Genomic DNA, 21415 nt, shown 5'->3' with positions numbered 1-21415 from the left:
TTGTATGAGTCATTTGTGTAGGTATGCTCATTAGAGACTACACCAATAAAGAATCTGTGTTTATGCACTCAATATGTCATTTTGCAACAGTGTAACCCTGAGAAGTGGCTTGCTGCTCTGCTACACTATCTTCCGGGCAGGTGGATTGTGTTGCTTGCTAAGAGGAAGGGAGAAAGTGAGCTAACCTAGTGCTCTTAATGATACATCTGCACCATGCCAACCTGCCTGCTACCTCATGCTTCTCCATCCTGGTAAGCAGCAGCAACCCACCTTGTGGGAAATGAGCATAATGACTCACCTGGTGAGCCACTTCTACTAGTCCTTCCGTTGAAGGCCTGGGAGGGGAACGACTGAGAATAACTTTAGAAATTACAGCATCCACACCTGGATTCACATGCAAATCTTATCAATCTAAGCTATAAAAACTCTCCCTCAGACATCCCAGCAGAAATGCAACAACCAGAAGTACTCATACACTGAAGTGGCTTCAGGCGCTGTAACATCTGAAGCTGACCTGATGTACAACCTTTTAAAGGTTTGTGTTGAAATGGGGTTCTCTTATGTGTTTGTGTGTGAGAGACAGGGATGGCGGAGAATATCCGCTAAATCGGACTTAGTACCGGATTCCGATGGAATTCATCAGTCTGCTATCTTTTCAGACTGGCAGGGATTTTTTGCAGCGAGCTGTGGCTGTAACTGGCATGGATTCTTAAATCCTCCCCCCCAATTTTATGTAATTATCTTTGTAATTTCATCTAACTTGATGCATTCGTAACAGTGTGTAGGTGTGATAAATAGGAAAAAATAAACCACCGTGATCATTTACATAGGCATTTACGTTAAAAGTTACACATTTTTTCGCAACCAACCCCCCAGAAGATTGAATCGGCAAGTGCCAAAGCAAGTGGGAACAAAAAAAGGATGGATTGGCATGGAACGACAGACTACTGGAATACAAGCGGATCGGAAGTAGGCAGCGAACCACATCCCTAGTGTGAGATCCGCAGCTTGAATTAGCACATTGGAATTAATTGTGTGAATAGGTTCATCATATGCCCAGATTATCAGCGTACTCATGAGCAAACTTCTATCTATCTATGTCTGAGGGGGGGATGCACCACAGGCAGAGTCCCTGCATCTCTTGCCCATTACCCTTCCTGAGGTGCTGGCTTCTTCTTCCAAAACGGAGCTTATGGATGTCCCAGATACGTGGCAATTGCTTGACCTTTGAAAGCATGGTGATTCACACTTTGTATAAAAGTATAAAAGCTATTTTGGACACCCTGTACACTTGAGTTTGTGTAACTTTCCCAATGCGATCAATGGGTCTTTGAAAAAGTGCTTAACTTTGGCTCGGCGGTGCCCCTCATTTTGCATATGCATTAGCCCCTAGTCCATGTTATAGAAAAAGAAGCCTGGCAGCGATGCTGCTGACATTGGAGAACAGCAGATTCCCCCTCACTACTTGTAGGCAGTGACTCCTGGTGATACAACATCCCTTGAGTTGGGAATAAAAGTGTTTGCTTCAGAGATGACACAAGCAGTTCATTTCCACTTCATTGCTAGCAAAGCACACATAAGGGCTTTCTCCCTTCTTTGTCTGTCAATTTTTCCATGAAAAACTAATATTTATGAAAAACGAACAGAATGCAGCTGGCATCAATATCCTTTCAGGGAACCAAGTTAAGATCTCTGAAATATGGAGCCCAATAAATATTTAAGAGTCTCAAGATGGTGTGTACAGTACCTGCTTTGTGGAAATCTTCATTGCTGAAATAGCTGTGGGTTCCTGGAAAAGAGAGTGATAGTTATAGCAAAGATGCTTTAAACAGCTACTTCCCTTAAGAGGATGAGAAGTGGGTGTCTTGTAGATTATTGTTTTTAATGGCTTTCACACTGAAACATTATTGTTGCTATGGATGCATTCAAATGCATTTGTGCCCACGCAATTGTGCATGTTGAAACTCAACATAAGAATTAATCAAGCATTTATTATACAAAGGTCCAGTGGAGGCATAACACCAGCTCCCTGAAAATAATGGTTTGTAAATTGGGAGCCAGCTTCAGGAATGCACACCTCCACCCTCTTCCCAGTGGGAATTCTCCTTCCTTTCCTTTGTGAGCTTTATCCATGGTTTAGCATTGTACCAAAGCCAACCAGGTTCCTTCTTCTTCAGGGCATACAAATTGCTGTGGTATTCCAGGCCCAGCTTTGCAGTCTCAATGCGTGGATGAGATGATGGTGTCGGGTGGAAGGGTTTAGATTTGTTAGGCACTGGGGAACATTTTGGGACAAGCCGGGCCTGTACAAAAGGGACGGGCTCCACTTGAACCAGAATGGAACCAGACTGCTGGCACTTAAAATTAAAAAGGTAGCAGAGCAGCTTTTAAACTGACTGAGGGGGGAAACCCGACAGGAGCTGAGAAAGGTCCGGTTCGGAATAAACCTCCCCCCTGGGATAAAAACCAAAGAAATGATGAAATGTTAAAAGGGGTAGGCTTAGAAGTAGGCATTGTGAGAGCAGGGGCACAGGATATAAATTCAGAAGAGCAAAATTACCACAGGCCAAACCACAAGTGCCAAAGACACTTGAAGAGAGACACTGCTTACAAGTGCCTGTACGCTAATGCTAGGAGCCTCCGAACCAAGATGGGAGAACTGGAGTGCTTGGTCTTAGAGGAGAGCATTGATATAGTGAGCATAACGGAGACCTGGTGGAATGGAGAAAACCAGTGGGATACGGTTATCCCTGGATATAAACTATATCGGAAGGACAGGGAAGGACGTATTGGTGGCGGAGTCGCTCTATACGTGAAAGAAGGCATTGAATCCAGCAAGCTCGAAACCCCAAAAGAGGCAGACTCCTCCACAGAATCGTTGTGGGTGGTGATACCATGCCCCAGGAGGGACTTAATACTGGGAACAATCTATCGTCCCCCTGATCAAAATGCTCAGGGAGACCTTGAGATGAGATATGAAATTGAGGAAGCATCCAAACTAGGAAATGTGGTAGTAATGGGTGACTTCAACTACCCGGACATAGACTGGCCACATATGTGTTCCAGTCATGACAAAGAAGCAAAGTTTCTAGATATTCTAAATGACTATTCCCTAGACCAGTTGGTCATGGAACTGACCAGAGGGACGGCAACCCTGGACTTAATCCTCAGTGGGGACCGGGACCTGGTGCGAGATGTAAGTGTTGTTGAACCGATTGGGAGCAGTGACCACAGTGCTATTAAATTAAACATACATGTAAATGGCCAATTGCCAAGAAAATCCAACACGGTCACATTTGACTTCAAAAGAGGAAACTTCACAAAAATGAGGGGATTGGTAAAAAGAAAGCTGAAAAACAAAGTCCAGAGGGTCACATCACTCGAAAATGCTTGGAAGTTGTTTAAAAACACTATATTAGAAGCTCAACTGGAGTGCATACCGCAGATCAGAAAAGGTACCGCCAGGGCCAAGAAGATGCCAGCATGGTTAACGAGCAAAGTCAAGGAAGCTCTTAGAGGCAAAAAGCCTTCCTTCAGAAAATGGAAGTCTTGTCCGAATGAAGAAAATAAAAAAGAACACAAACTCTGGCAAAAGAAATGCAAGAAGACAATAAGGGATGCTAAAAAAGAATTTGAGGAGCACATTGCTAAGAACATAAAAACCAACAACAAAAAATTCTATAAATACATTCAAAGCAGGAGACCATCTAGGGAGGCGATTGGACCCTTGGATGATAAGGGAGTCAAAGGTGTACTAAAGAACGATAAGGAGATTGCAGAGAAGCTAAATGAATTCTTTGCATCTGTCTTCACAGTGGAAGATATAGGGCAGATCCCTGAACCTGAACTAACATTTGCAGGAAGGGATTCTGAGGAACTGAGACAAATAGTGGTAACGAGAGAGGAAGTTCTAAGCTTAATGGACAATATAAAAACTGACAATTCACCGGGCCCGGATGGCATCCACCCGAGAGTTCTCAAAGAACTCAAAGGTGAAATTGCTGATCTGCTAACTAAAATATGTAACTTGTCCCTCGGCTCCTCCTCCGTGCCTGAGGACTGGAAAGTGGCAAATGTAACGCCAATCTTCAAAAAGGGATCCAGAGGGGATCCCGGAAATTACAGGCCAGTTAGCTTAACTTCTGTCCCTGGAAAACTGGTAGAAAGTATTATTCAAGCTAGATTAACTAAGCACATAGAAGAACAAGCCTTGCTGAAGCAGAGCCAGCATGGCTTCTGCAAGGGAAAGTCCTGTCTCAGTAACCTATTAGAATTCTTTGAGAGTGTCAACAAGCATATAGACAGAGGTGATCCAGTGGACATAGTGTACTTAGACTTTCAAAAAGCGTTTGACAAGGTACCTCACCAAAGACTTCTGAGGAAGCTTAGCAGTCATGGAATAAGAGGAGAGGTCCTCTTGTGGATAAGGAATTGGTTAAGAAGCAGAAAGCAGAGAGTAGGAATAAATGGACAGTTCTCCCAATGGAGGGCTGTAGAAAGTGGAGTCCCTCAAGGATCGGTATTGGGACCTGTTCTTTTCAACTTGTTCATTAATGACCTAGAATTAGGAGTGAGCAGTGAAGTGGCCAAGTTTGCTGACAACACTAAATTGTTCAGGGTTGTTAAAACGAAAAGGGATTGTGAAGAGCTCCAAAAAGATCTCTCCAAACTGAGTGAATGGGCGGAAAAATGGCAAATGCAATTCAATATAAACAAGTGTAAAATTATGCATATTGGAGCAAAAAATCTGAATTTCACATATACGCTCATGGGGTCTGAACTGGCGGAGACCGACCAGGAGAGAGACCTCGGGGTTGTAGTGGACAGCACGATGAAAATGTCGACCCAGTGTGTGGCAGCTGTGAAAAAGGCAAATTCCATGCTAGCGATAATTAGGAAAGGTATTGAAAATAAAACAGCCGATATCATAATGCCGTTGTATAAATCTATGGTGCGGCCGCATTTGGAATACTGTGTACAGTTCTGGTCGCCTCATCTCAAAAAGGATATTATAGAGTTGGAAAAGGTTCAGAAGAGGGCAACCAGAATGATCAAGGGGATGGAGCGACTCCCTTACGAGGAAAGGTTGCAGCATTTGGGGCTTTTTAGTTTAGAGAAAAGGCGGGTCAGAGGAGACATGATAGAAGTGTATAAAATTATGCATGGCATTGAGAAAGTGGATAGAGAAAAGTTCTTCTCCCTCTCTCATAATACTAGAACTCGTGGACATTCAAAGAAGCTGAATGTTGGAAGATTCAGGACAGACAAAAGGAAGTACTTCTTTACTCAGCACATAGTTAAACTATGGAATTTGCTCCCACAAGATGCAGTAATGGCCACCAGCTTGGACGGCTTTAAAAGATTAAGATGGAGGACAGGGCTATCAATGGCTACTAGCCGTGATGGCTGTGCTGTGCCACCCTAGTCAGAGGCAGCATGCTTCTGAAAACCAGTTGCCGGAAGCCTCAGGAGGGGAGAGTGTTCTTGCACTCGGGTCCTGCTTGCGGGCTTCCCCCAGGCACCTGGTTGGCCACTGTGAGAACAGGATGCTGGACTAGATGGGCCACTGGCCTGATCCAGCAGGCTCTTCTTATGTTCTTATGTTCTTAACATTGACAACAGCTGATGGGGACATGGAAAACCAAAGCGTGATTATGTCAGAAGATGGGTGAGTATGCTGAAATGTTTGTGGAGGGGATAACTCAGAGCCAGGCTACTCTTTTCAGTAGGAATTCCTCATTGAGCAACATGTGTACATCTGTCCTATAAATGAAAAAAATGTTCTATTTTCTTACAGTTTCCTCATATTGTTTCCGTTTCTATCCAGGTATATGCATGCAGTCCACAGCATGCTTTCACAATTCATCCCCACCGATCCCAAAGAGAATTGGATATGGCTCAGTGGATGCTAAGCAGGCAGACTCTCCACTGCAAAGGGGTTATTAAACTTGGTATTGGAAGGCATCAATTACAGGTTATACCGAAATGTTTGCTCAGCTGTTCAGGGAGACACTGCACAAATCAGGTTAAAAAGGCATTTGTTATCAGTGCAATACATCTGGAATGCTTTCAGTTTGATTGGAACTGTAAATGAAAAGCATTGTGTTTGGCGTATTGCAACTCAGGCTGTTAAATTCATTTTTTGGTGACATTAAATTAGATCCATCTACTTCAGGGATATGTGAAAACTCAAAAGTGATGGGTGACACTGAAATTTCTCTCTCTCTCGCTATATATATACTGTATGTTAGCAGCTGAAACGTTTTGTTAATACAATAAAAAACCTCTGTTTTGTTAATCACAATTATGTTTATATATATATATAAATTTAATGTTAAATTGAAAATACCCCCATGGCATTCTGATCCTCCCCATAAGCTCACTTCAAAACAGAGCCTTACAAAACATATAGTCCTGAACTCAGAAACGCTTGCTTAATAACCCTCTCAATTTTCATGGCCGTACACAAAACAGTCAGAGGGAATGGAGAGTTCAAAGTGTAAAGAGAGAGAGAGAAAAACCAGACCCCTTTTGGACTTTTTTCTGTCAGAGTTCTCATAATCTGTTGAAATTAATTAAAAATCAACCATGTTCACAGACCTTGCCCCATAATCTGACCTTCATCATGTGCAGTTTAAAAGTAAAAAAAAAAAAGCCTAGCTGATATTTAATTAATTTAATTTAAGAAGTTTAGCATTGAACTCAATGATAAGGCTGATAAGAACCAACTGTCAGTGTTCTAAATGGTAACATGTGCCTCTGAGCATATGGTGAGTGGCAATCAGCCCAAATAACAGAAAAAAGACATGTGCTGTGTTGATCTTGTTTTAGCAGGGAGGAAGCAAATTACCAAATTCTTCCAAGCTACACAGGAAGTGGATTGGTCTGTGCAAGACCAACCCAAATTGTGTTTGCGTTTTGACAAACTTGTAGGGCAGTCCAATATCTCAGAGAGGAGGTCAGGTCTCCTGCTCCCCTGGTGCATTCACTATAGCTGCTCAATTTCCCTGCTTTTTAAAGTTTGATAGAAATATCTGTTGGCTGTAGGTACCTTCTTAAACCTCAAGGTTTTTTGCCTATTAGTGAATATATAACAAATGCCATCTGCACCTGCAAATACGTTCAAAAATACTTGATAGTTGATAAGGAACTCTTGGTCATGTTGAATGTTCTGACGTGCATTCCCAGCCACATGCACACCAGAATGTTCAACATGGCAAGGGAATGGAGAAATTGCAACACCTCCTCTAATGGCTTCAGGGGATTCCCTATCCTCACTTAACTTCCACCTCTTCTTTCTGCTCTTTAGCCAGCCTGCTCTGTTCTGCCTGCACAGTTGCAGGCAGTATGCTTCTGAATAATAGTTGCTGGAAACTGGAGGGGGGGGAGTGCTGTTGCGCTCAGGTCTTGGTTGAGGACTTTCCACAGGCATCTGGTTGGCCACTATGAGAACAGGATGCTGGACAAGATGGGCCATTGGCCTGATCCAGCAGGCTCTTCTTTTCTTCTTATGTTAACCTGCTTCCACATCATGTGAAGCAACGGCAAATCCACCCTGCTAGGCCATGTAGTGCCTTTGCTAGTTTTAGTCTCTCTTCCACCCCTCCTCCTGGTCTGCCCAGGCTACAAAGGCATGTTCCCCTCCACTTTTCTCCCGAGCTGGGAGCAAGAACAGCCCACCTTTGCTTTTAACTACAAAGGCAGGCACTGGAAGGAGAAAGCCTATGATTTAACAGGGCATAAGTTACAAAATGAGTGTGAAATTGCACACACATACAAACACAGAACAATCTGTTCACATATAATTTTTTCCACAGAATAATGGGCTCAAGTTACAGGAAGCCAAATTTCGGCTCAGCATCAGGAAAAACTTCCTAACTGTTAAGAGTGGTACGCCAATGGAACTAATGACCTAGGGAGGTGGTGGGCTCTCCGACACTGGAGGCCTTCAAGAGGCAGCTGGACAGCCACCTGTTGGGCATGCTTTAACTTGGATTCCTGAATTGAGCAGGGGGTTGGACTTGATGGCCTTATAGGACCCTTCCAACTTTACTGTTCTATTATTCTATGATATATATTTTCCCTAATGGCTAAATTATTTTCCACTAGGGAAATATTTTTTTCTATTCTAAACACAGAGGGAAAACCTGTATGGGTTGCAAACCTCAAGGTTTATCTTTTTTTCCCCAGGCAGGCCTCCATGCTCTCACTTGCTAAACAGTTTTGAAAAAACATGACAAACTTACTAAAGCAGTGTTGCCATTTCATGAAGAAGTGTTGTCCACGCACTGGTAACCTCCAGGCTGGATTACTGTAATGCACTCTATGTGGGGCTGCCCTTGAGGTTGGTCCAGAAGCTGCAGTTGGTGCAAAATGCTCACTGGGGCAGGGTATGGCCAACATGTCACCCCGCTGCTGAAAGAATTGCACTGGCTGCCCATTTGCTACTGGGCCAAGTTCAAGGTTCTAGTTTTGGTGTACAAAGCTCTATACAGCTCGGGACCAGGATACCTGAAAGATTATCTTACCCCTTATATACCCAGTCGATCACTGCACTCTGCAGGTGAGGGCCTCCTGCAGATACCATCTTATCAGGAGGTTAGTTCTGCACAATATAGGAAATGGAGCTTTAGTGGCAGCACCTACCCTGTGGAATTCCATCCCCTTGAATATTAGGCAGGCACAATCTCTGCTATCTTTTCGGCGCCTTTTGAAGACTTTCCTCTTTCAACAAGCCTTTTCAGTTGAGACCTATCCCAGTCTGCGTCTGTGTTAGAATTGTTTGTTAATATGTTTTTTAAATGTTTTTAACCTTTTTAAAAGATGTTTTTAAAGCTTTTAAAAAATTTTTTTAAAGGTTTTGTTTTAATGTATGTTAAGATCTGTTTTTATGATGTTTTAAAGTGTTTTTAGCGTTTCTGTTTGCCGCCCTGGGCTCCTGCTGGGAGGAAGGGCGGGATATAAATAAAATAATAAATAAATAAATAAGTACAGCTTGCAGGGCAAAAAGGAAGATGGCTACATATCCATACACCCTCAATATTTCCCTTTATGCAGGGCTTCATTTGAGTCAGGGGTCATTGATTCCAGGCTTAGTCATTGGTACTGATGCCTCCTAAGAAAGCAAATGTGTCATTCCATCTTGAATTTAAGAGATACCACATAATGTAGAGAGACTGGCTACTGGTCCTCTGAACAAAGTGATGATTAAGATAGATTTGAAAGAAAAAGATTGTGGGTGTTTTAGCCTTCCCTTTGATCACTGTTCTCCTTGGCAAACGCCTTCTGCTGCTTTTTCTTACAAATGCACACAAGTCTGGAATGAAAAGCTGGGGGGAGAGTGGCTGGGGACAGCTACAGCTCAAGGGGTCATTAAGTATCCCTTCTTCTGTACTCTGTGTTGCCACTGCAAATTAAATCTTGCCCTTACCACCTCGGAAAAGCCAGAGGAGTAGGAGGAGTGCTTTACCCTTCTAACAATTCTCCCTGCAGTCTCCCATATGTGCAGTGTCCACAAACATGGAGTTCTAGACTCAGTGTCAGCCCAACAAAGATGTTTTGCTGTCCACCGGTTTTCTGCTGAGGACTCACCAGATTCTGACAGGCTGTGCTCCTGATGTATCAGATACTGCATGGTTCGACCATGTTTTGCCCCAATACCTATCATGGCTCCACACCCACCCTAGCACAGGTGATAATACTTGAAATCAGAGGTTCAAAACCCCAGTTTCAAGGCTAGGGCTCAGACCTGGAATATGTGATGTAACAGCAGTTTCTTGCACCTCTAAGTCATCACCTCTACACATCTGAATTGTAAAGGGAAAGCTTAAAGGGGAGAAGATATTTCTATCAGAAGCTGAGACACAGGGCCTCTCTTTTTAGAAATCAAGCTCTTGGGTTGTCTGCTTAATTCATGACTTAATATAGTAGCTGATAGGGCATTCATTTTCATTCATTCATTCGATATATACCCCGCCCTTCCTCCCAGTAGGAGCCCAGGGCACCAAATAAAAGCACTAAAAACACTTTAACACATCATAAAAACAGACTTTAAAATATATTAAAACAAAACCACCACTAAAAACGTATTAAAACAAAACATCTTTAAAAACATTTTTTTAAAGCTTTAAAAACATCTATTTTTTTAAAAAAGGTTTAAAACATATTAAAAAGCAATTTCAACACAGACACAGACTGGGATAAAGTCTCTACTTAAAAGGCTTGTTGAAAGAGGAAGGTCTTCAGTAGGTGCCGAAAAGATGACAGAGATGGCACCTGTCTCATATTTAAGGGTAGGGCATTCCACAGGGTATCTGCTGCCACACTAAAGGTCTGTTTTCTGTGTTGTGCGGAATGGACCTCCTGATAAGATGGTATCTGTATCTGCAGAGTGCAGTGATCGACTGGGTATATAAGGAATAAGACGGTCTTTCAGGTATCCTGGCCCAAGCTGTATAGCACTTTGTACACCAAAACTAGAACCCTGAACTTAGCCTGGTAGCTAATATGTAGCCACTGCAATCCTTTCAGCAGTGGGGTGACGTGCTGGTGATACCCTGCGCCACTGAGCAGTCTCGCTGCCACATTTTGCACCCGCTGCAGTTTCTGGACCAACCTCAAGGGCAGCCCCACATAGAGTGCATTACAATAATCCAGCCTGGAGGTTACCAGTGCATGGACAACAGTAGTCAGGCTATCCCGGCCCAGAAATGGCCGCAGCTGTCTTACCAGCCAAAGCTGGTAAAAGGCACTCCTCGCCATGAAGGTCACCTGGCCCTCTAGCGACAAAGATGGATCCAGGAGCTCCCCAGACCATGGACCTGCTCTTTCAGAGGGAGTATGGCCCCATCCAAAGCAGGCAACTGACCAATTATCTGAATTTGGGAGCCACCAACCCACAGTGCCTCCGTCTTGCTAGGATTCAGACTCAATTTATTGGCCTTCATCCAGTCCACCACCGAATCCAGGCAGCGGTCCAGGGCTTGCACGGCCTCTCCTGATTCATATGTTACAGAGAAATCAAGCTGGTTATTGTCAGTGTGCTGCTGACACCTTTCCCCAAATGTCCTGATGACCACTCCCAAGGGCTTCATATAGATGTAAAACAGCATGCGGGACAAGATGGTACCTTGCGGCACCCCACAGCACATCTGCCAGGGGGCTGAAAGACAATCACCCAATGCTATCCTCTGAAAATGATCCTGAAGATAGGATTGGAACCACTGTAAAACAGTGCCTCCGATACCCATCTAACCAAGTAGGCCTAGAAGTATACAATGGCGAATGATATCAAAAGTTCCTGAGAGATCAAGTAAGAATAACAGGGTTGCACTCCCCCAGGTCCTTCTCCTGATAAAGGGTGACCAAAGCTGATTCAGTCCCATAACCAGGCCTGAACTGCAAAGGGTCAAGATAATCTGTTTCATCCAAGAGCATTTGCAATTGTTGTGCCACAACCCTCTCAATCACCTTCCCTAAGAAGGGGGTATTTGCAACCAGGTGGTAGTTGTTGCAAACCAATGGGTCTAGGGTGGGCTTTTTTAGGAGGGGTCAGATCACTTACTCTTTAAGGGAGGCTGTAACCACTCCCTCCTGCAATGGTGCATTGACCACACCCTGGATCCATTCGGTTAAACCCCCTCGGCAAGCTTTAATAAGCCAAGAAAGGCAAGAGTCAAGAGGACATGTTGCTGGCTGCATCATTGCAAGCACCTTGTTCACGTCTTCAGGCAGCATCAACTGAAACTGTTCCCAAGAAGCTGCAGCAGTGGACATCTCATTGGGGACTACAGTAGATGTGGATGAGGCATCAAGATTGCTATGGAGGAGAGCAAGTTTGCCCTCAAAGTGCCTTGCAAACAATTCACAGTGGGCCTCCGAAGGGTCTAAAACTCCATTTCCTAGGGGTGATGTCAACAGACCACTGACAATATGGGAAAGCACCACTGGACAGCTACTTGATGGAGGCAGAGAAGTGGGCCTTCTTCGCCGCCCTCACCGCCACACAGTAGGCACGGTTATGAAGTTTTGCTCGTGCCCGATCAGCCTCACAGCACGTTTTGCCACTTGCGCTCTAGCAGTCGTCCAGCCTGTTTCATTGCCCTTAGCTCACTGGTGTACCAAGGTGAAAACCGGGCTCCACAATGCCAGAGAGGGTGCTCAGGTGCAACCGTGTTAACAGCCTGATGCACTTCACTGTTCCACAGTGTAACAAGGGCTTCAACAGGGTCACCTGCTTTATCTATTGGGAACTCCCCCAGGGTATTCAGGAATCCTGTGGATTCCATTAGTCTCCAGGAGTGGATCATCTTTCTTACTTACTTAGTTTGTTTGTTTATTTATTTATTATTTGATTTATATCCCGCCCTTCCTCTCAGCAGGAGCCCTTAATCTGTTTAAGCAGATCTTAATCTGTCCATCGCTCCTGCACGGGAGGATCAGATCCATAAGTCTAAACTTCACCAGGAAGTGGTCTGACCATGACAATGGGTTGACATCCAGCTCCCCTATCTCCAGACCACCCCTTCCTCCCTCTGGAACAGAAACCAAGTCGAGGGTGTGCCCTGCCCTATGCGTTGGGCCGGTGACAACCAGAGACAGCCCCATTGTTGTCATGGAGGCCATGAAGTCCTGAGCTGGAACAGTAGAGGCAGCCTCAGCATGGACATTGAAATCACACAGGACTATTGCTCCAGGCTCCTCCAAATCCACAGCCTCTGCCAGCTCAGTCAGAGAAGCTGTCAGGCAGCAGAGTGATGGTACACCAGAAGCAACCCTAGTTTACTATCTCCTTGGCCCGACACCAGGTCCAGGCCCTCACAGCCAGCTCTAAGACAGAGTGGCTTCCTGGTGACAGAGATGGAAGTTCTGTAGACCACAGCAACTCCTTTCCCCCATCCCTGCAGCCTGTGCTGGTGTTGCACAGAGTATCCAGGTGGATAAAGCTGGGTCAGATCAACTCCTCCCAGCTCACCCACCCAGGTCTTGGTAATGCACACCAAATCGGCACCTTCATCCATGATCAAATCACGGATGATCTGGTTTTACTGTGTATCAATCTGGCATTAAACAACAACACACACAGGCCAGTGGGCACAGCAGATGAGCAATGAGGAACCCATCTATGAGAGGAGTGGGAGCAAGGAACAAGGCATAGATAGGAGGTGGTGGTTCACCACCTCTGCATGGCCATACCTCCTTCTACCCATGATCACTGAAATTGGGGTGGCAATGATTGTGGAAGATCATGCAGCAGTGAGGTCCCCAGATTCCTTTATAGTATATGGAGCCTTTTTGCTGCACACAGAGTCCACCAGCTACTCTTGTGATTTCATTGTCACTTGCGATTTATTTCTTGTTTTAAGCCAAAGACTCAAAAATCCACTGCATAATTAAACAGAGCCTGACAGTGAGGCATGCAGGTCTCTTGGTCGGTGATTCATTCACACACAGATTTTGCTTCCCATGTAAAGCACAGGACGTTGAATGTAAATAGTTCTATAAAACATTACCCAAATAATGTCATGTCTATTCAGAAAGAGATCAAGCAATGGCAATTCAAGATGGGGGAGGGGGGGCTGGAACCAAGACAAATATAGCTACTGCCTCACTTTGTAGAATACCGTTTCCAGGACAGGAGGAGAGATTAATATGGAACTGCCTGCAAAGATCTGTGAATCTGAACAGCAATGTCACCAGATTAAAGAAATCTTAGCCAATTAATTTTCAAAGTGATATCTGATTGATTAAATATGCACAGATTTGCAGATGAATAAAGAATAATGCGTTGAAACATAGGAAGCTGTCAGATCATTGTACGATCTGGTTCAGTACTGTCTCCACTGACTTGTGGCTCTCTGGGAATTCTTCCACCACAACTTGGAGATGGTGGGGATTAAACTTGGGGCCTTCTGCATCCATGTGCACTGCCATTAAGCTAAAGTCCTTCCTCAAGGGGGGAAAATAGTCCCTGTGTTTTTAGATAATGCCGTATGTAGCATCCCCTGCTGTATAAGCGAGATTCTAGGAGTTTTGAAAATTCTTACATTAAAATAATTCATTTTTTTAAAAAAAAAATCTCTGACTGATTGACTGTGGGCAAGTTTTTAATTTATCTAAGTATTTATTGAATCAAGCTGATTTATTGGGTTGTACAACTCAACCTCTGTTTTTATCTTCTCATTTTGCATATGCCCCTGGATGGCATGGGATCAGAATCTATTTAAATAAAAACATGTCTTGGAAATCAGCTCCTAAAACTGTGCCAACTTCTGCCTATATTGTGTACTTCATCAAAATTATTCTTAATTGCCATGTCATAGAAACCCTCAATGTCAGATAACAGACTTTTCACTGTGCCCCTGTCTTCCTGTGACATGCCCAGATGTAGAATTAATTTTGTATATTTTTATGTGGAGAAGACAGGCAGTGAGACCTTCAAATGTTACAGATGGTTTTCACTGTAAATTGCAAACAGTTGAATCTATTGGTTTTAACGTTTCAGAGAACAAAAAGAAAAAAGTCAGCAATATAATTTTTGTTATTAGCTCATAACTGGCAATGAAAGCTCTGAGGTTTATTTTGACTAGTGCTTGAATCTCTAATTGACAGGCTAATTAGAAAGGTTCACTGGACTCTTCACAATAAACTCAATCTGCAGCTGTCTGCAGAGGGTGATGGCAGCAGCAGGGGAGCTGAAATAGATAACAAATGTTTCAATCACACTCACCCGAAAGACTGTCATTTCTTCCAGCAAAACTTCCTCCAAATCATGCCAAGTCTCTTTAGGGATAGAAACCACTTTCAAAACCGTCCCGATATCTGAAATAAAGACAGATAACTTTTCCCCCCCTTGACTTTAAATAAGAGCAGTCCAATCTCAAATCAACAGAAGTTTTATGTTTCCCATATTACAAATTATCGTATTTCAAAAAGGGGGATTATGCAGTGATGTGTTCTTCAGAGTCAATTCTGTAGAATACACATTTACCTTCCAAATGATCTCAAAAGTTCTTAAGAGTTTCCAAAGAGGGATTATACTGAAATCTTTTAATTGCAAAAAAACCCCAAAAAAATATGAACCCTGAACCCATTTTAGCTGTCAGCAAGTGAACAGGGCAGTGTAATGTTACCAATGAAATGTCAGCTGCCACAAATGTATATTGAAAGCCAGGAATGCACTGGATCAGCCAGAGCTACATTTTATTATTCATTCTCAAGTTTTTCATGTCTTGTTTTGTTTTTAAATACAAGGGCAGATGTGAAAGAGAGCTTTGGTGTGGTGGACACACAGGCAGCTGGAGGGATGCTGTCAAATTAATTAAGTTGTCAGATCTGTTGGGACTCAGTTGATGATTTTAATAGTGCTGAGCTACAACAACCAATATTTATGTTTCCATTTCATAAGGTCACATTTCTACTGAGTTGATAGTGTTAACTGAGAACATTGTGGTTCCTCAGAACTTATTCAGGCATAGGAGACAACTTCTCTGAAAGACACCATTATTGATTTTCTCCTTCAGTGCAACCCACCCATAGGTATGTGTTCGGCATGTTCCAAGGCATACTAACCTGAACTAAGGACATACCAAAGAATCTTTGTAATAGTACAGGTTCTGTTAGCAGGCATTGCTGTAGCATAGAAGACAAACTGATGGACAAAGCTGTTTGCTTGAAAATCACTGTATTAAACAACTAACAAAACAAATGCCATTTCAATGTCTGCATCTGATATTTTACCACTAGTGAGTGATTTACACTAAATGTTTCCCATTATTATTATTTAGTACACATATATCCTGCCATACCTCAGTGGAGATCAAGGTAGCGGACACGATTCTCCCCCTCCATTTCATCCTCACAACAATCCTGTGAGATAGGTTAAGCTGAGAGAGCAAGTGGTCCAAGATCACCCAGTGAGCTTCATGGCTGAGTGGTCTCACAGGTCTAGTTTGACACTGGGGTAGCCAACATGGTGCCTTTCAGATGTTGCTGGACTAGAACTGCCATCATTCCTGACCATTTACCAAGCTGGCTGGTGCTAATGAGAGTTGGAGTTCAACAACATCTGGAGGGCACCAAGTTGGTTACCCCTGCTCTAACCTGTGATGGCTTAACATGGCTTTCATGCCTTCCTCCATAGTTTCCTCCAAAGGATCTGGAGAACTTTATATATTGTGCTTGTTTTTATTTTATGTACACCGCCCAGAGAGCCTTCAGACTTAGGGCGGTATATAAATTAAATTAAATAAATAAATAAATAAATCCCTAGCTCCCAGAGGCAATAGGAGAAGCCTACATCAGCTGCTGGGGCCTAAGCACCCCAGCAGGATGCACTGATTCCACCTTCTAGCTAAGGCTTATCTGGCAAGCTGCCTGCCATTTTGATTTTTTCATAATGCCCCACCCATTGAGTGCCCAATACAGCAGCGTTCTGGGACACTGCAGGAGATTGAAACGGTGAGTGACTGCCCAGACCCGTGCACAGCTGCCAGGCTAGACAGACAGGGGGCAGAGAAAGTTAAAAGCCAAGCAGGCAGAGAAGCAATACAGTGTACTTTGCTGTAAGGCTCCTCTAAGCTGCAGCCAGCCATGCTAACTCCTCTCAGAGATAGATAGTTCCCTAGTTTTCCTGGAAAGAGCCATTGACCGTCAAACAGGTTTTGAGTTTGGACTCTTAATTTTAAGCCAACATTGGGACAATTGCATTAAAATACAGTAAATACATTTTGTATGCTGTTTTTCTTGAAAAGGAATTTGACTCTGGGGCCTCTGTCCATCAAGACTGAGGCGAGCAGAATTTTTATGAGCTTTGAATTTTTTTTATGTTCAGTGAGGGAGAACCTTTAATTGAATGCATAACTGTAAAACAGAAACAGAGTGTTTGGGCACAGTACTACTGCTGTGCCTTTAAAATCAGATTTTGGGGGTGTCTGCACACTTCCTTCTAGTGCCCGGGCCAAAAAAAAAAAAAAAACTTAAATGTTAGAAGGGACAGTTGACAACATGCGGCAGAAATGGAGATGCTTTTTGATAATAATGAAAAGAAGCCAGTTTTGGCTCAGCACCAATGCAAGGGCAGGGAAGAGGGGCTGGGGGGGGGGGACACGGGAAAACATAAACGCAATGGTATAATATATGCACATCTGATCCTTTGGATTTCAGGTATTACCTTCAGTGGCACAACATCACTGAAATTTCTCTTCTACACGTCTTGCAAAGGTATCACCATTCAACTCAAACTTCGCAACTTTATCAGGCAGTTATAGAAACATTTTAATCCTCCATCAACAGAAAACTAACGTTTCTAGCTTGATTAGTTTTTGTCTGGGGAATGTTATTAATAAGTATAGGTATATGTTCATGTGCTTTGCTTGGGATGCCAAGGAAGGATTGGCAACTTTTTGGTGGCCTCTGTTCATGTGAGTTTAACAGCAGCTTCACTGGCAGCCAGTGATAACATTTGTCTCTCTACTGTGAAAAGCATCCTCAGCTGTAGACAGACCACCTCACCAAACACTGAGTAATTGACATGCAAACTATGGGGGGGGGAGAAAGAAACAGCACTTTTCTAATCTTAGACTGGGGGAGAGGGATGAACAAAGGATGCCATCCTAGCAACTGTGGCTTCCATCTTGGAAATTACTGTTTTAATGAAAATCTGTATCAGGTTTGTCTGCATCCAATATATTATGGGGAGATAAAGACACACTACTGAAGGACTAGATTATTATTGGTACTTTGTTTAAAACTTTTTGAATTCTACTTTTCAGGACAATGGAGGATTGATAAAGCCAAAGAGGTGATGGAACGTGAGCCTAACATGTAGGCACAGTGTATCCACACATTGAATCTTTAAAATAAATAGCTTTATTTTAAGAGGATCCCACCACGATTACTGGTTTGCTGCCCTATAAAGCCTCTGAGGTCAAACGTACAAGGTCTTAAACACTACGGCGTCTCTGATCAGGCCTCAGGCATCCAGTGAAGCTTTATCTGCATTCAAGATCAGTTTTATGTGGAGTAATATTTCAAACAATTTCACACAAAGTGAATCAGGCCCCTCTTTTCAGATCAGCAAGCTTTGGTAAATAACTCAGCTTACAAGATAAAATTACTGTTATTAATTCACATTTACTGAAAAATGTACTCAGACTGTGCTAAATGATCCGCTCTTGCCCTCAAGTCAAGTTATGGGGGCTAATGGATGTGTTAAAATATGTATTTTAGCGTGATGGAGAGGCATTAAAGCCAACCATTACTGAGGTGAGAGTTAGAGCAAATTATCCAGTTAGTGTTTACTATAAAAATAAAATAATAATGCTGGATTAATAGCCTGTCCTTATGACTAGGACTCAGGGAAACAACGTATAATTTCCTCCTTAGCTTGCACAAAACCATTGGAAAAGATGCTGACTTGTCATTTAACATACTGTGCCAAAGCAACCTGATAATTCCATACCACGGTAGTGATTATAATCTAGTTCTCTCAGATCAATTCACTAGACCGCATTGTCTAGCTAGCTGTCAAACTCAGCTGGGATTTAAACTGGAAGCCAGCCCCCCCAGTCTATGTACCAGTGTTCTTTGCGAGCTGCGTAGGGGTGTAGAGTGGAAGAAGGGGGAACAATATTGCTCTCCCAGAAATCAGGATAGAAAAAGACTGGAGTCACACAGGGCCTGAACTTCGAGTATTAAAGTGGGAGTCCCCAGGGATTGGCACCTCCTTTTTTTTGGTGAGGGTCACCTCCTTTTAGCCTAGGGATTCTGAGACTGTATTTGCCTAGCTAGCATAGCGTGGGGTGTTGGACTCTTCCCCATTGTGATGACTATTAATATTGGAAGTGCTTCTCTATGTGTGTGTGTATAATTCTTTGGACCAATTCTTTGTTTGCCCTGAGCCCCTGAATACTTTGAAGGGACAGAGGTGAGAACACCCCTTAATTTCTCTAATTTGGGTATGCTTATTTGGTATCCCACTTGTCTGTTGAAGCACCTTAAAGACTAACAGAATTACTGTAGCATAAACATTTATCTACAAAAACAAATGCCACAATAAATCTGTTGCTTTAAGTTGCCATATGACAACTTAGTAGTGTACACATGCAACACAATTCTCAAAAGAAAAATAACAGAATTTATACAACTTGCATCATAATGATCAGAAGCTGGAAAGAGAACGAACGCATTTAAAATATGTATCTCCAACGTTGCATTTAACTTATTGATAACAGAGGGTGTTTTTTGTTTTGTTTCCAGATTTAATTTCAGAAAAGAAACAAATGCACCTTTCTTAGTATGCAAAAGAGAAGAAAAAGAAAAATGTATAGCTACTGATGTGTTTGCATGTGGTGTGAACTGTAGGATCAAAACTTGCACTCCAAGTGACTCAAAGCCAAACTGAGGCCTGGACACCATATCCAAGATGTTATGGCCCTGAAACATTTTTTGCAGGAATTAATTCACAATGATGCCCAACTTTACCAGATGAATTGCTCTAGGTCCACTTTTACAGATACAAGCCAATAAGAGACAATAAGAATAAGCAGCTTTACAGATCCAGATAGAAGTCTATTGGCCCTTTGTGTCACCTGACCCCTGCTGATTTGGTAACTGCAATGACATTCTCTGATCATCTGCAATGGTGGCACTACTATACAATGCAGAAAGATCAGCAGCTCTCTTCTCCAACAAGTTATCACAGGCTGACAATCCTAAACACACTACTAGAGTGTGAGGTATGCAAGGCTCTTTGAAGGCTGGGACTTACTTCTGTGCAGACACGCATAGAGGTGAGCAGTTCTTTTTTGGGGGGGGGAACTGTTTAATGTCAGAAAACTCTAAGAACTTGTTTTCTTACATTGAACAACTTTCCCCTTATAAACTGTTTTGAGTTCAAAATGCATCAGAAATCTTGGAATTTGTATGAAACCATAGATGTTTGTTGCCATTTCATTAAATAAACAACAATACTAATTTATTTTTTCCTTCAAGAAAATGAAATATTTTCTTGAGAAATAGAATTACAAATGTTTGATGTTGTAACACTTGTGATGCTGTAAGCTAGTTTAAAAAATTACAGCACAGCGATTAGCTAACCTGTGATTTCTGCTCAGTGTCTATGTGAGAATAGCCTTCAATTTACTGCCGTTCTGACAACCTGATGCTTTTCAGCCAGTACAGTTGGGAAATATTAGAAAACAAGGAGGGTCTCACCAACCATATACAAATAAAAGAAAGGAAAAACACTGCCAGCTCAGTTTATTAGAAAATTTTATCGTCCATAGAATTTTTAGCTATACAGAAGCTATTTATTTTGTGAGGAGAGATTCTTTTAAAAAAAACCAATCCTGTGGTTTCTTAAGAGACTGCTTCCTGGTTAGCCATTCGGAGGAAAAGCATTATTGAAATACAGAAAGAACAAACAACTATCTTTGATCCAATTCACACAGAATTCATATTTTTCATGAGCCAGTTATGTGAGTGCAGAATCCCTGCTTAGCCATGAAGCTCACTGTGTGGCTTGGGCAAAGTCACTATCATTCAGCCTAACTAACCTACCTCATACGTTGTTGTGTGAACAAAGCAGAACAATCCTACCTATGTCCCCCTAAGTTCTTTGCAGGAAAGGAAGGATGCAAACCTGATACGGTAACATAGATAAATAGATCATGACAACATTATTGCAACTGGGGAAAAAGCTATGCACTGCAGCTTTAACACATTGTAATGAGTTTTGGGATACTGAGTTTGGAAGACTATATGAAGGGAGAAGCCAGATTCCCATCTTGGATTTGTGTAAGGTACTCTTCAGATATAATGACAGAACATCGTAGACATCATTAGGAAAGTGCTGATTGTTATTGTATTGTTATTGAAAGATGTTGCTGTTGCTTTTTTAACAATGTTAATATTTTGTTATTAAAATTTTTGTACACTGTATTGTCCTTTTCTGATGTGTATTTTGTATTTGTGTTTATCTTTTGTGAGCTTCCTTGATGGCCTTTTTGGCCAAAAGGTGGCATAGAAATAAACCATAACATAACATAACATAACATAACATAACATAACATAACATAACATAACATAACATAACATAACATAAGGGGTTTGGAAATCCCCTCCAACTCTGTGATCTCAGAGCTATGGTATTCTGCAGAAAAAAGAGACTGCTAAAATGGTCAAAACTATTTCTTTGTTAAGGTAATAGCTGTAACAAGGTCTGCAAAAATATCTGCTTTCTAATGTAAGTTAGGGCAATGGGTTGCCTTAGGAGCTAATGGTCAATCATATTTCTGGAAGGTGGCATGGGTTTCTTTCTCCCCTTTGGAAGGTGATGTTACCAAGGTGTATCTGTGTGTGAGAGAGAACAAGAGCCAGACGAACTTGGGACGGAAAGAAACATTTTGATGACCCT

The 21415-nt window shown here is 42.5% G+C and overlaps 1 protein-coding gene across 1 annotated transcript in view; it reads right to left on the bottom strand.

Annotated features, from left to right (window-relative positions):
• Positions 1-21415, bottom strand: part of SEMA3A (semaphorin 3A) — a 332620-nt gene that overhangs the window by 21847 nt on the left and 289358 nt on the right. Inside the window, exons 13-14 of the mRNA XM_061582314.1 lie at positions 14729-14820; positions 1748-1789 (exon numbers count right to left, since the gene is read on the bottom strand). Coding sequence (XP_061438298.1) covers positions 1748-1789; positions 14729-14820 — 134 coding nt within the window. The remainder of the gene's footprint in view (positions 1-1747; positions 1790-14728; positions 14821-21415) is intronic.

The sequence above is a fragment of the Rhineura floridana genome, chromosome 8 (genome assembly GCF_030035675.1).
Source record: "Rhineura floridana isolate rRhiFlo1 chromosome 8, rRhiFlo1.hap2, whole genome shotgun sequence".
In the NCBI taxonomy this organism is placed as follows: domain Eukaryota; kingdom Metazoa; phylum Chordata; class Lepidosauria; order Squamata; family Rhineuridae; genus Rhineura; species Rhineura floridana.
Note: the sequence above shows the minus strand (reverse complement) of the source record. Positions and strands in the feature narration are given on the sequence as shown.